The 16,617-nt window shown below is 29.7% G+C and overlaps 1 protein-coding gene across 1 annotated transcript in view; it reads right to left on the bottom strand.

The window, feature by feature from the left end:
- LOC106464942 (translocation protein SEC63 homolog) overlaps positions 1 to 16,617 on the bottom strand; it is a 56,512-nt gene that overhangs the window by 18,713 nt on the left and 21,182 nt on the right. Inside the window, exons 10-17 of the mRNA XM_013925115.2 lie at positions 15,396 to 15,504; positions 14,407 to 14,501; positions 12,421 to 12,553; positions 8,464 to 8,556; positions 4,897 to 5,045; positions 3,727 to 3,874; positions 1,164 to 1,306; positions 285 to 500 (exon numbers count right to left, since the gene is read on the bottom strand). Of these exons, the coding sequence (XP_013780569.1) occupies positions 285 to 500; positions 1,164 to 1,306; positions 3,727 to 3,874; positions 4,897 to 5,045; positions 8,464 to 8,556; positions 12,421 to 12,553; positions 14,407 to 14,501; positions 15,396 to 15,504 (1,086 nt within the window). The remainder of the gene's footprint in view (positions 1 to 284; positions 501 to 1,163; positions 1,307 to 3,726; positions 3,875 to 4,896; positions 5,046 to 8,463; positions 8,557 to 12,420; positions 12,554 to 14,406; positions 14,502 to 15,395; positions 15,505 to 16,617) is intronic.

The following is a 16,617-nucleotide window of genomic DNA, read 5'->3' as shown; positions in this document are numbered from 1 at the left end:
AAATATTGGCTATTCTAAAGAGAAATCATAACTATATAAAATACCTTGATTAGGTTCATGGACCACTTTAATCATACAAGTTTCACAAGCTACTCTTGTCTACTAACATTAACTAAAGCATTTAAAAGAAATTACACCATAATATTCTATGTACGATTACAACACATTAAACCTTAAAATTATACCTTTTTCCATCCACAGTGGATGATTAAACATATTATGCTTCACAATTCTGCCTTGGTTTAAATTAAAATAATAATGAATTGTACTTTTTCTCAATTTACTTTGGTTTTGTTCATATTAGGTGTTTTCTGGTCAGTGCAATTCTGTTGTTGTGGTACTGTAATTTTTTTCTGCTGCTGACTTGTTACTGGTTTAGTGCTTCCTCCCTTTTTTTTACTCTTTCCCCCCTTTCCTTTCTTCTTCTTTTGTTTTTCCCAAACTTTCGGCTTCCGTTCTTGGACACACTGTTCAGAGTTTCCAGTTTGGCTTTTGTTGTCCTGTTCAAATCAGTTTTATACATATACAAGGTTTTCAAAAAGGCAGTTTCTACAGTTTCTGTTAAATTTTTATAGAAAACAAATAAATACTCTCAATATATACGTTGACTGATCAAGTTACAAATTATTCAAAACCATCTTCTTGGTAAACCCCATGTCTAAATGGAACATTTTTGCAATTACTTTCTAAGCAAGACAAATTATCTGAATTTGACAGAAATTTCCCACAATTCCAAATAGGTAAATACAATATAATAGAACTTAAAATACAAAATAATTAATTTTCAAACTTGTTTTTGTTTTCTATAATGTAAGTATAATTTAAGAATCTTCATTATCAAAGTTCAGCTCCGATAAATCCTGAAATTATAACAATTACAATAATTCTTTAATATCTTTATTTTATTTTCATTTAATTCCACCATCACAGAAGCAGGTTATAAAGAAAATATTTTCTGTTGATCTATTATAATTAGTAAATTCAGCAAACTATACCAGAATAAATTGTCTACATTGTAAACTAACTTCAAACAGATATCTTTTCCTGAACTGCAATGACAGAAAAACGTTTTTAACTTTAACAACAAGCAGAAAATTTCTTAGTCTAATTGATTACCACAAGAAAAGATTCAAAGATATTTCAGAAAATGGTACCAAAGATACCTCTTCTTCTTCTTGCTGGTCTTCAACATTATTTATGTCACTTTCCTGATTCATGAATTCATCCAAATCATGACGAGTCAAGGACACGGTAACAGTAACAAGGGCTCCAGCCGTAATTGTACCCAAGTCTTCATCATCTAATACTGATCATGGATAAATAAAAAATAATAAAAATTGAAATAGAAAAGATAAAAGATAGGAAATTTCACTCTGAGCTATGTACCTGAATAGTCAAATGGTTATGAGTACAAAAGATTCAGAAAATTAGATTGAAAAGGTTCAAATAATCTATCAATAATGATACATATTGGCTCCCATTACTTATCATCAAAAATTTCAAGAATTTTTTAGTTTTCAAACACCAAAATCACAAAAATATCCTGAAATTTAACAATGTTTACAGCACATAAAACCTCAGATTCAATATTGCAATAGAATGAAATAAATATAAATGCAATATCTTTACAATTACACAGGCCTGCGATGGTTTTACTGTCTTGAAATGTTTACATGTTCTACATTAATTCTTGTACCCTGAATCTGAAAATATCCATTTTTCTTCAGTTTTTCTTCAAATTTTTCACAAAACGTCATATGTACTTTTACATAAGTGAATCATTTTTATTGAAATCAGGTCACATTTTGTTATGCTTAAAATTTTGACAACCACTGACTATATATTTCTTTAGTCCAATTGCAATGCGAGTCTTATCAATCTTTCTAGAACCCACAAGAAACACACCGCTAGTATATAAACGGTTAACAGGCCACATGGCATGTCATTTCTAGATAATATTTGTTTGTGCGTGCACTTGTACATTTTTTTCTTCTTTTTAATATTATTTATTTGTTGCTATGGCAACAAGAGGTTGTGTAAATGACCCAAACATATTCTGTTATATTTGTGGTAAATTTGTTGTAAAGAAACATAGGCATAGCGTATTACGTATACTTTGGAATAAAACTTGGGGACCAAGATAAATCATGGGCTCTGCACAAAGTTTGCACCATTTGTGTCGAAGAGTTGAGACAATGGACTAAAGGTAAGAAAAAGTCTTTACCTTTTGGAATTTCAATAGTCTGGCATAAGCCTACAAAACCACAGAGATGACTGCTATATTTGCTCATGTAATGTACAAGGCTACAACACTTGAAATAAAAAGGAAATTTCTTATCCGAACCTTCAATTTGCTATAAAGACCTATTGCTCATGGACATGATGTACCTGTACCTACTCCACCGGAGACTCTTGATACAGTTTCATCTGATTCTGAATCTGATGTCAATAGAAATGATGAAAGGGATTGTTTTCAACCTGAAATATCTGGAAACGTTTCATCAAAACATCGGGGAAATGGATAGGAGGTGTCGGGGAAGGTGGAACATCAGCATGATGGCTGATTACTGATGGTCATTGAAACGAGATGCTCCAGATGCAATACATAAAAGAAAGACCACAACACGTAGTTTTTGAGACTAAAAGACAGATTTAACAAAAACGAACAGGTTGAATGATCATGCATATTCATTTGACATCAATGTTCTTCCCTTTTTTTCAGAGTGTTTGTATTTTTGTTAACAAACATAATAATAAAAAATGCTCATCATGGTAAACGAAATAATAATTTGATCCAAGCAAGATTTTTTTTTTCTTCCCGATTGTAAAAAGTCCTTACATGATAGCAAAAAAATTAATATTATTTTCAAAATCTGCATAGCTGAATTATAAAAAATTCGTTATCAAAACCAAAAGAACTTTTGTGAAGTTTAAATTTGCAGGCCTGTGTTATTTGTTCTTTAATTCACATTACTTAACCACTTTTGTCTCAATGTCTTTTAATATTTAATAATTTACTTTGGTGGAATGCATAAGGCTAATCAATTTTGTTATCAAAGGAAAATTTGTGGTAATAATGTCTTATCTGGAAAACTATGACCATATTTATGTAATTCATCAGTGTTTCTCCTGCATACATTTACATTTCTCTTCAAGTTCATCTTTTCCTTGTTAAAATTCTGCTCACCTAAATAAGCACGGTATTTCGGCTTTGCACTAGCTGCTGACAAAAGCAACACTTTCGATATGCCACCTACATATCTAACATGTTAAACTATAATTCATTAAGCAACATATGACCACTCAGAAATGTTTTTAATTTCCACCTACTTGTTAATGAAAAAGCCTAATCATGAGACAGCAGAAAACAAAATTTAACTATAACTCACAGATTTTCATACTAGGTATTATTTTCTCATCATCTCATAAAACATCCAATAAACATCTGTCTGTGGTATGATTAAGGTTTTTTAAATACAAAATTTCTGAAGTGCCTAGTAGCTAAAAAGTACTGGGGTCAATTCCAAGTAATATGTAGCAGTGTCTGTTGTCTTACATATAACTTTTATTATCTTTCCTGTGATTCCTGATAGATGTATAATTTAATTATATAGTGACAACACTGGTTCTGAGAGGCATTTCATATAAATATTACCTACTAATATCTAGTATGTTAACATTTTCTGTATTAGGTAAAATTACTTAGAATTTTGAAACAACTCTCACCTTCAGATCTTACATCAACATCAAGCACAGGAAATTTAGTTAAAACATTCATCACATCAGCATACTCATTATCAGACAGCCCTCGTAGAAGAGCCCGCCTCTCATCAGATTTCATCTCTGCTAGTTGAATAATATTGCGAATGTTACGCTGAAAAAATAATCAGAAATATAACCAAGAACTACAAGTATATTTCAAAATTTTCAAACATAAACTTGCTGACCTCAAATTATAGCTGAAAAATCAAATATATTGAGAAAAAATACTCAATGTGATAAGATAACATTGCCATTTACTGAGTAATTCCAACACAACTGTTAGAAAACTAGTGCCAAAAAACTCACAAATTAAGCCTTAAAGAAAAAAAGAGCACTTAGCAACTCCCATAAGGAAAGAATATACAGTAGTGTATCAAACCTGAAAATTCTGTCTGAAACATTTTGAGACTTGATGTGTGTGGATTCAACTTTTGAAGCCACCATGTTAAACAAATAGATTTGACTTGTACCATATTTCTTTTAGGTATTGCAAATTTAATAACCACAGTGACTAAAGTGGTGTTTGGCTCATTGATTGGTTTAACATGTAGAAATTGTATACATTTCATTTTTTAAAACTAATAACATTTATCTTATAGTAAAGACCTGTCAAATAAAGATAATAATAATAATAATAATTCAGTGGACATAAAATTGGAAATAAACTGCAATTTCAATCATTATGTTCTATTTGAATATTTATACTTAATGACAACGTAATACTGTTAGTGTAACATTGCCATTTCTACCTTATATAAGCAGTTTGTGTTTACTGGTAGCTGGTGTGACATTACATTACAATAAGTTTGATAATAATTTTAACAAAATTTTTCTTCACTGCCTCTACGGGTTTCCATAGGAAAAATGTATAATAGCTTTTTAGCTGCACACTGTTGTATGTGTTAAGTTAATTGTAGATATTAATAACACCACTGAGCATAATAAATGAAGCAGACAGTAATGAGTAAGATGTAATGAGTATTTTGGCCACTGTATATTGAAGGAGAAAAAGGTTAGTAATATATGGAGCACACATAACAATGACATCTAAAATTAACATTAAAAAGTGCATGTCATAATCAGATTTTAAATAATAGTTAAACTATCATGAGAGTTAAAAACCAAAGTACTAACCTTTCGTGTTGTAAAATGACGGTTAATAACTTCTTCCGTAATGTGAGGAAGCTGAAGCAAGGAGCGTTTATTGTCCCACATAGCTTGAACAATCATTGGACACAATTTCATGGCATTTTCTACAGTTTCAAGTTTTGGTTTTCTAGGTACTATATAACAATAACAAAAATAGACAGAAGATAATCTTATATTCAATATTTTATAGTAATTCAAGTACAACATTCAAGAACTTGAACTGAATTTTGTTTTGTCCAATCATGACAGATTATTAATACTAAAGCAGAATCACAATATCAATCATTTCACTGATTTAATTGGCATATTAATATAATAAATTGGAAAAAAATAAAATTCACTTGGAAAGAAAGAATATCATGAATTCATTAACAAGATGTTCAACACTCAGCTTCTTGAAAACTAATTACTTCATCAATCAAAATAGTTGCATCTTATATTACTTTAGCAGCTTTGTTAGTATGTCCAACTAACTCCTCCCGCAGTTCTATAGCCATCAGGAGTTAACTTCACAGCAAGATTCAGAGTGTGAGGTACTGTTATCTATATAGCAAAGCCCTCACTACCAAGGGGACTAAAATTCCCCTTGAATCACCCAGGCATGATGGGTGTAAGAGTAGGTTTTCAATCCCGAGCCAAGCTTGAAACAATATTCATAACGCCACTCACATGCTAGCAGTACCAACCCCTTGGGTTAGCTATAGAGGTAACTGGGGCTAATGGAGGAGCTTGATCAGTACACTTGGACCTATGTAAATCAGGACAGGGCCTATGAATCCCACAGCAGAGTGCAGACATTTTATACTAGTAAAAAAGAAATACACACACACACACACAATATATATGTATGTATATAAAACATATATTGTCAAATTTCAAGAATGTTTTTAAGTTCTGTGTAAAATTCAATCACCTGAAGATTACTCATACAATTATTCATCTATTTACAGTAACATTAGCTAAATACACAAAAAACACGTAATAACTAGAAGCATTTCTTCTTGTTCTATAACAAAGTTTTTCTGGCAGACTGAACTTTTTAGCTGGAAAAAATGGTTTGAATGGACAGAGAAATTTTAAACCAGGTTTTGCATGTTTTATACCTAATTCTACCTCCCTCCCCTTTACTAAGAATGATGTATATATCCAAATCTTAACATCATCTATTAGCAATACTCACACGCATAATATGAAACATTTAATTTTATATTAGATTAAAAGAGGACATCACATATTTAAAACCCAAAAATTAATCATAAAATCAGCTGATAAAGTTAAGCTGCCAGAATAAGGTGCTTGACTATTATATAGTACCGCACTTTTAAAAGAGAACAGGAGCATTTCTACCTGGAAATAATACATGTATTAAAAATGAGAAATAGATAAATCTTACTCCACGGAACTATGTTTACGAATACTATACAACCTCAGAACACCATTTATTTTACGATTCTTAATCAAAACTATGATACAAGGTAATTCATGCTGATTTACTCTAGGTTCTTAAGCAAAAAGAACATCTGTATTTTAAGACTTTTACATACAACCACCACATTTAATATTTTTACAACTATACTATTACATCTGTCACTCTATTATAGTTTACATTCCAAATTAAGCCACTTCAATTTATTCTGTTCCTACCGAGTCCTTGCTAGTTTCTGTAGACCTTATACATGTCAACCACAGCAGGAGATGACCAGAAGGATCATGGAGTTTCTTATTAACAGACTGTGACCTTAACCTTCTATCCTGTATTTATCATTTATTTTTATAGCAATTAGACCAACTGCTTTCCAACTGAAAACCTATTATTTATCATTATAACTGCTAATGCTAGCTTTCATAAATAGACTAAATTAACCAATTTATGTTATAACATTAGCTCTATCAAAAAATGTAGTACATACTCTAGTAATGTATTAAAGCAAAGTAACCCTTTCCAGACCGAAAGAGTATCAGTGATATCCCTTGGCTTTTTTCCTTTTCACAATGGAAATATTTAACCAAATTGCATAAAAGTTATAATATACTTACTAAACAGTACTAAGCTTCAGCATAAAAAATAAGATTTATTATTTCAATAATTTTTTATGTTGTGAAGTTTCCTAAATTTTGTTGTGACACACTTTATGAAAAAAACAAAAACAATTCCTGGTGTCTTAAAATTTCAATTTTTCTTATTGTTGATTAGAAACTTTAATTTTATACATCCAGTCAATTTCAACATGACTGACTTTTATTAACATATTTCACAACAAAACTAATAAAGATTTATCAGTGGATTAAACTTTGACCTTTCAAAATGGCATAAGGTAAAGCTAGGTCACAATATTTTTGCTAATAACATTCTTGATTGAAATCAATTTATATCTAATAAATATATTTTCTTTTTGATAAACTATAAGTTCTTTTATTTATGTGCATTGTTTGAATATGGTAAACTTAACAGTAATATTCTATAAATAAGGATATGAATCACCAGAATATTTTGCTGATACTTTTAAAACCAATTTAAGGTTGTCTGATGTCTTGTCATTGAAGAAACATTTAGTAACTTTCAAAGAAATAGAATTTCACACAATAACATTTTCAGAAATGAAACATATGTTCAACAAAACTATAAAAAAACTTCCTACTTCTGTGGGTTTTTTGCAAGTCTTCTAAATTTCCCACAAATTCTACTGTGTTTCTCTACCTGAGCTAGGTCTCATCACTTTTCCACAAAATCATAAATTTCATGTTAAATCACTCTATGTTATGTAAATAGTTTATAACCTGCTCTATTCAACTATATTTAAATTTTGTCTGTAGCTATTTTCAATGCTGAACAATAATTAGTAGTTTTTCTGATCATATGCTGTGATATCATAAAAGGTGGGAAGAGACATAGGCCTACTTATAAATTTAAAGAAAGAGAAGAAAATGGCATGAGAAACAAAAATGAAGGATATTTTCTTAGGAAATATAAAGCTAATATTTGGGACAAACAGACAAAATATAAGAAAATTGAGAAGTACATTGTTTACAGCTTGGAGCTGCAGGTGTGCAAGTTGAAGTTTTTTTCATTTCTTATTTATAAGTACACAAAATAAATATAAAATATTAATTCTAAAATATTTTGGAGTAAAAAATTGTGAAGATAGTTATTATTTTTATTTAAAAGTGTGAAAATTGATATCACTTAACACCTGAGAAGGTGCTTTGGTCAGGAAAACATAAAAAAAAGTTCTTTCTATATCACAGAAAGGGCAAACTAAGTATCAAGAATTCTATAAAATACATTTTCTATTATATCAAGACAAACTAGGAAATATATTAAAACCCAAATACTTATTTCCAAAATTAACATAAGTGTTTGTACAAAGTAAATTTTGTTGAAAATACTTGATAAACAAGATCCTATTCCCAGCTCCAGATGTTTTTTTTCCAGTTATACTTACATAATATTTTATAGTAAATTTTATACTGCTTGTAAACATCTACTGTATATGTAGCAGTCTCTTCATCAAAGTTGAAGTACAGTTGTTAATTTTCCAAACTCAAACATACCTCTACCAGCCATGGCTAACATGGTGAGCTGAGCAACACATTGGACAAACTCCTGTAGTAAGTACGGACACTTTTTCACAATGTAAAGTTTATCTGAAACAAGGATAATGGTAATCATTGAAATTAGATTCATAAAAAAAATAATAATATGCATATATTAATCACACATCAGCAACAACACAGAAACCCATGGAAACAAAGTGATTTTAATAAATACAAACAGGTCATCAAATATTATTTTGAATTTATTGGAGCGTATGCTAGCACTCTCTATATAGGGATGACATGGATGACCGTATTAAAGCAATACAAAAGTCATCTGGATTTACTTCTTTACAGGTAACCAGAAGTCAGATATGAAGAGCTACCAGGCACAGTCACTATCTCTGGTGTATATGCCACTTTTCAGCTATCCAAAGTGTCCCAAAGTCAAAACCGCTGAACAGCCAAAACTGAGATTTCTTATTTTCGTTCATCATCATTTTTCTTCAACAGGCCTAGCACCTACCTAGTTCTAGAAGTAACTACAATTTTATCATCATCTGATAAAGGAAAACAGTCTTCACGATCTTTGACTATCTATTTTATTATTATTCTATCCAAAATTTAAAAAAAGTAAAAAAAAATCATAATTCTAGTGTAAATGATGTCATTACCCCTTGAAATTAGCTTTCTTATAGAAATGTGATGTTCCCTTAATTAAAAAGCTTAAGTACAGGGTGAGACAGGAATTACCAGTCAATAATAGAAGAACACCAGATTACTGTAACAAGTAGAATACTCAATGTTTTGTACACTATACTATCGATATCTTTAGGGAGCCAACCCCAATATAAGGCATGAAATGAATGAGTAAAAAAAATAAGAATACACATACAGGACATCAGAAGCTAGATATGAGGAGCTACCAGGCATAGTCGCTCTATCTCTGGTATATATGCTGCTTTTCAGCTATCTAGAGCATCCCAAAGTCAAAAACCGGTGATTAGCCAAAATTGAGATTTCATATTTTCAGTCATCATCATCTTTCTTCAACTGGCCTAGCACCTATCTAGTTCTAGCAGTAACTATAATTTTATCATCATTTGTAGTCTTCATGATCTTTGACTACCTATTTTATTATTATTCAACGCAAGATTTATAAAGTTTTAGAATATACTCTATAACCAAGTAACCCACGGAAGCTGGCTACTGAACTTCAAAAAAGGAACTAAACAAGATAGGGATGGAAGTAGACATATCACTTGATCAGCTAATGATCACATATTAGACTAAGATGTCTCGATTTTATATGGAGAATAAAATACCTACATTACTGGCGTCCTTACTGACAAAACAAACAGAAGTAGTATTCTAAGGTTAACTGAAGGAAAGTTATAGTGACGAATGCTGAGATTTTATTCAAACAATAAGCTTTCAATAGACAAAATGGGGAAGCCAGTAATGTAGGGATTTTATTCTCCACGTAAAGTCAAGACAACTTAGTCTGCTAAGTCATCATTAGCCAATCCAGTGATATGCTCACTTCCATCCCTATCTTGTTTGGTTCCTTTTTTTCAAGTTCAGTAGTCAGCCCTACATAGCATTTTTATTGGCAATAAATATTTTCCTTATATTTGTTATTCTATGACTAGACAGATACAACTGTGTATAAACCATTTATGAACCTTCAACATAGCCTATTTGAACTCTTGAATGCTAATGGATTTTTAATACTTAAATTTTTATTTCTGAAAGTAACAGTATACCAATTTAAAACTCCTAATATTTGGAATAATGTGGAGACATAGGTAACAATTTATTATAATGAGAGTTTTATTATTCATTGAAGTAATAATGTGAACTATTCACAAATTTTATATTTGCTAATTATGTTTCATGTATAAACTACACTATGACTTCTAATATTTACTGAAGATAGATAATCTATGTGAAATTACAGAAGTGCACTTACCTTGACGTTAATTATAAGTAATGATATAGTTTTATTAATTTTTCTGGATTATATGAAAGGTGTGACTAAAAAGAATGTGAACCCAAAATTCTGCTAATCAAGCAAACACTTCAGCCAACTTAACAACTGCATTTCAAATACACAGTTTAATCATTTTCACTTCCTTGCTTTTTTTAAAAGGTAAATTTTATCAAACTCTTGGCTATGCAAATCATATTCAGATTTCATTTATTGTTGCTGATATGTGGTTGGAAGCACCAATTTTAATGGTCTCAACTATAAAATGTTAAAATTGTTCTGTAAAATCAGAAGTTTCCCAAAGAAGTGAAAAGTGAAACTAGAAAGAACATAAATCTACAACACTGTGTGATCCTGCCCTTGGTAACAAATGAAATGACGTAGAAATGTAAGAGTTTAACTGGTTAATACAAAAATCCAGTTAACACGGCCATGAATTCAAATCTAATTTGGCCACAGATTTCACTTCTGAAAAATTCCAAATTTCACAAAGCAGTAAACCACTCTTCAAAATTGCTATAGTTAATTGTTTTCTAACAGTGGTTAAAAAAATATGAACTTACCCTTAAAAACCTGCTGGGCTTTAAAAAGACTTATCTGTTCATTGTGTTACAAAAACATATGGACAATTGAATAGAGTATAATTACTTAACAGTATACTTTTTGCTTGTTTGTTAAACTTTGCACAAAGCTACATAATGGTTACCTGCACTAACTGTCCATAATCTTAAAGTTACAGACTAAAACGCAAGGCAGCCAGTCAACACCACCCACCATCAACTCTTGAGCTACTATTATCAGACCAGTTAGTGGAATTTGACCATCAATTTATAATGTATCCAGAGTTACAAATCATGACACCTCAGCTCCACAGTTCACCACATTAACAACTGGGCCAAGCTTGGCTTTCAACAAGGCAGCTGTTAACTCCAGGACTCACAGCTGGTCAACAAATTTATAAAGTAACATAACTTTTGCTAATTCTTGAAGAATAAAATAACTGGAGTCAAAAATATAAACCAAATATAAGCACACAAAAAAATTATATTTAAAGGAAAGTAAGAAAAGGAAAATAGGGTTAAATAAGCATTGAAGATTAAGGGCAGAGCTACCAAGACTATGTAATATCAGTAATTGGCACATATACTTCTCCTTAGCCAATGTGAATTGAAGAAAAGAAAAATGGTAACAGTCAAATACATATATATATAAATAGTTCTAGTACTATTACTATTATCCGTTATGACAACAAGTTGACAACTAAAACCGACAATGGCAATTCTGCTGTAATATATAACAAACTGAACAATAATGCAAATTAACAAATATCAAAATTGAACAATTTTATGTTATAAAACTTGAAATGATAGAAAAATTTAAACAGGAGAAATTTCAATCAATTGCCAGAAAATAATAAAAGGTTGTCTGAACATGTAGTTAACACAGTATAACTACAGTTAGCTTGGAAATGAAGACTCACCAATGAAATGAAAATCTGTGATGTATTCTGATTTCTAGAACCTTCTGTCCATACTTCTTATTTACTTATTTACGTCATTTTTATATCATACAAAGTCTCTGCTTATCTATTTGTGGAATTTTCATTTTTGCATGTTTTTAAAAATTAAAATACAAAAAATTCATCACCACAAACAGAAGAGTTATCCTCAAAAAACTACACCAACCACCTGTGGTGTAAGAAGATTTAAGCAAATATATTAAAGTCATGCTCTTATCTTGATACTTGTTGTTAATACAAAACTACTTAAGTTGGTGGAACCAAATTAATTTCAATGATAATGAAGTAATGCTCTTCTAAGGCTGATGGAAAATTATGGAAAAAATTGAGTATAAAAATGTTCCCTTGGAATCAAACTTAATTATCACCGCTAGTTTTTGAATCTTATCCTAATGTCATTGGAAGAATAATGTGAATATAGCAATGCTTTTATTATATAATTAGTTATTAGCACCCATTTACTAACCTTCTTCTAATGTTGGTGGAAGATCAAGACGACTTAAATGGGAATGAAGTAGTGCTCTAGCCTTGATACTGTAGCTAAAACTAAGTGGTGGTTCTTTGTTCTTCTCACCAAGGCTTGGCAATTCTTTTATAAGCTAATAATTATAAAGACAATATATGAGTTTCTAAAGCACTCATTTCCCCTGAAGAAAATACCAACAAAAACACATACACATATACAGATATTTAAAGCCATTGTTATTACAAACAGATATATAGATCACGTCTACTTGATACCTGAAATGACAATTAATCAACTAACATTCATATTAACTTTATTATCAGTAACAGAAAACCTTAGAGTTTCAAAAACTTTAAAAAAAGCTGGATACATCTCCAGTAAGGTATCTTCAAAAATATACTTTAAACACTATCAGGATCACATATTAGATTAAGTTTTAATACTTTATCAACAAAACAGGTTCCAAACACCTCATGCACAGTTACTTGACAAGTTAAATTCTGATTTGTAATTATGATGACAAGACTTTAGTAGATTATCAAAGTTCATAATTATTTGTGTTACTCAACAAATGGACATACTGCAAGTTTTCTAAGAGTTCTTTATTTCATAAAACATCTTTGAGTGAAGAAGTCATGATTTTTTGTGAATAATATTATTTTTCTTCTACATTGGTAAAAAGATGTTTACTAAAGCTATAAAACTTAAATATCAGATTTTTTTTTTGCTGAAAGTAAAAGGTCATTCCCTTTCTCTCTCTCTCGCTTTCAAATTGTCCAAGTATTTCCAGCATGCACAAAATTTCTCAAAAACACTTCCAGACCAAGGATTATCACAACATCCCTTAATTTTTACTTCTCACAGTAGAAATACTTAACTAGATTACATGAAACTTTGAATAAACTACATACTAAATATTATAATGCTTAAAAAACAATCAAACAACTCGATTTAGTTTTTAATGTTTTATGTCATAGAAGTATCAAGTTTATTGTGAAACACTTTTTTGACAAAAGAAAAAAACATTAAAAATATTTCCTTTTTTCCTTAGAATTGAATTTTTTTTTTATTGTTGATCAGAAAGCTCTATCTGATATAGCCAGTCAATTTAAGCTGGACTGATCTTCATTACCATCTTTTGATATTTTATTTTTTCTAATTGAAGTAGTCACCACTTCTGGCCATAAACTGTAAAAACACCATAATCCTGACAGATTTATTGGTAACTTAAGACCTGACCTTTGAGAATAGCATCAAGTCAGGCTAGTTAGAAATTATTTTTTCTGACAATATTCTTAGTCAAAATCAATTTATTTCTAAAAAATTTACTTTCTTTCCAATAAATTAAAAGTTCTTTTATTTATGTAGTTGTTTGAATACAATAAGCTAAAAAATAATATTAAATAAATAAGGATTTCAGATTGAAGTCAACAGATGATTTTGCTTAAATCCCATAGAATGTGTAAGGAATGCTCTTAAAAACTGCATTCCATCCCATTAAATGGCTAAAAATGTCAAAGGATATTTGAGGATTGTACCAACACACTGATTTTAAGCATTTGTATCAAGCTGCTTTTACTGTTCATGGCAAACACACAGTATACAGAAGTTATATGTCATAAATTGTAAAGATGTCAAACAATCTCAAACAAATGTTCATCTACAAGTGTATATTAAATGACCAATAATTTGATGAATCAATACATGCTCAACTTCCATAAAAATGAGCTTTAGAGAAGTGAATGATATTATTTTTATAATAATGGATTACCTTTGTCATAGCTAAAAATACTACACATTTTAGGAATCCTTTGTTTTGTGGAATGTAAAATAAAAACAGAGAAGTGTCTTTTTTTTAAATAACTTCTAATAAGGTGAAGTATATTAACCTATAAGCTCAAGCTCTACATATTATAGTGTGAAGTATAATATTAGTATCAGTAATGTTTTAATTTCAAAAAAAGTTATTCAACTTAGCAGGTTTACCTTGGGAACTTCAATATTATCACTAGGTCTTTCCACTATTTCACTATTATGTGTCCTTGCAAATTCTAAAGAAGCAGCTAAGACCATTAAAACACCTGCAAAAAGAATAAAATAAATAACGCTCAAACATCATTATTTATTCAACCAAACCTTTTTCACTAATATTTCCTTTAAAACAAGTGACAGTTTTAATCCATTTTGTCTTCATATTTAGTAAAGGTAAGAAAAACTTTTTCAATTTTAGTTTTTAATTTTCTCAAGAGTTTTAGTTGTGTGACTTCAACAGGAGATTGTGATAGCTCTGTTGCAACTGGCTCAAATATCATTAAAAAAAAAAAGTCTTATTCTCATTTATGATGTATAAATTTAGGTGGATTCATTAACCCAATATGGAATACAAGGAAAGAACTTAAAATACATAGCGTCATACTCTTTTTAAAAGTAAATATACCATTATAAACATGCATTTCTGACAAAAGAAAAAGTCAAGTATCTGAATGTTTAAGCACAACAAAAATTAATACTTCAAACTATAATTAGTACCAAAACTGTCAAGGGTAATTACTATTTGAGTGATTGATGTAACCATTTTAGTAAGTAACATTACTACTCTAATTTATACAAAGTTTAATGAGTTATTTAATAAGCTAGTAACACTGTCACAAATCTAAGCGTACTGTTCCTAGTCTTATGTATACTATTACTACAAGTACTCTAAGAATATACAAATTTACAATTAATGTTACTATTACAATTTAAATTGAAAAGGAAAAGGTTGATGTTGAAGTACTTATATACAAAATATACGAATATATAAAAACCCTAACAGTTTAAAATTTGTTCAGTACATAACAAACAATTGTTATTATATCTTAAGGTTGTGTAGGATGATTAATAATAAATAACATTTTACATCTTTAAACTTAGTGAAACATCATTTGTACAGTACATAATAAACTGTATTTTTATTCTTCTGAAGTACAACTTACGTTTCAGAATCATTTGAGGACTTTTGTGAATAAAATAGAAATAGAGCTGAGTGGTATCTAGTAATACTTGGTCACCACCAAATTTCATGGACCGGTACCACCAAATACCCTGCAAAAAAAAAATAAAAATCAGTCTCTTCTTAAAGTATAAATTGATATTTAATGCATTCCTTGAAATTTTTGGAAATTAGCATGAATTAAACATTAAACTTTTCTTTTAGGAACCCATTCCCTTTTGTAACACATCATGTCTTTCTTTTTGCTACAAGTTTTGAACTGATATTATACAAGATACGCAACAAAATAACACAGGCTGTATGTTTAAAGGTTTCTTCCATATGATCTGTTTCTCAATGTAAAAATATTGTTAAACAATAAACTTTTCTTTAATGTGTGTTACCTAACACCAATTTAAAAAAAATTTAGGTTTAGCTTGCATTACAATTCTATTTTTTTGCCCTTGCACAAACAACTGATCTCTTTTATCTTACTAGCCTGGAGTCTGTTTAGCAATTCAAAAATTAATAATTTCTGATTTTACTATTTAGTAAAAAACTAACAATTTTTTTCATTCAATTTAAAGGTGGCTTCACAAAATAAAGGCTCAAGTATTTCATGAAAAGATAACTTTACATCAAAATCATGGATATTATTTGAAATAAATTGTTTTTAAAGATTTTTTGAAATGAAAATCAGATTATTATTTCATTAAATTAAATATTTTATACGCTTCCATATAATATCTTATGATTTTTCGGCAAAATGCTTTCACCTTTTGAAATTAATTTGATACGTTTTCAGTCATTTTATACACAATTCAAACTGTGTAATGCTATGTGTGAAACCTGATATTATCATCACTTCATGTACCATTGACTATCATTAATGTTCATGGTAGTATGTAGCTTAATTACTAGTCTTATAGTATGTGCACATTTGCTATAGATACAATGAATATTTCTCTAGTATTTTCAATACTAAAAACGATTACACTTTTTAATTCTCCAGGTATGGGCTTGATCATTTTGACAAACCTTTTAAACATACTATAACTTTCAATGTAATAGGTGTAGCTTCACAAAATTTAGCAAGCTTTTAGTAAACATTACATGTCTTTTGTGCACAAATATTCAGGTTTTCACATAAGTATTTTTAATAAAGATTTATATGTGAATTTATGGAATCATAGTCTGAACTAGTCTGAGTGAAAAGTGGTTTTCGT

Source organism: Limulus polyphemus, unplaced genomic scaffold (genome assembly GCF_000517525.1).
Source record: "Limulus polyphemus unplaced genomic scaffold, Limulus_polyphemus-2.1.2 Scaffold1790, whole genome shotgun sequence".
Classification (NCBI taxonomy): Eukaryota; Metazoa; Arthropoda; class Merostomata; order Xiphosura; family Limulidae; genus Limulus; species Limulus polyphemus.
This window is presented reverse-complemented; position numbering and strand designations above follow the sequence as displayed.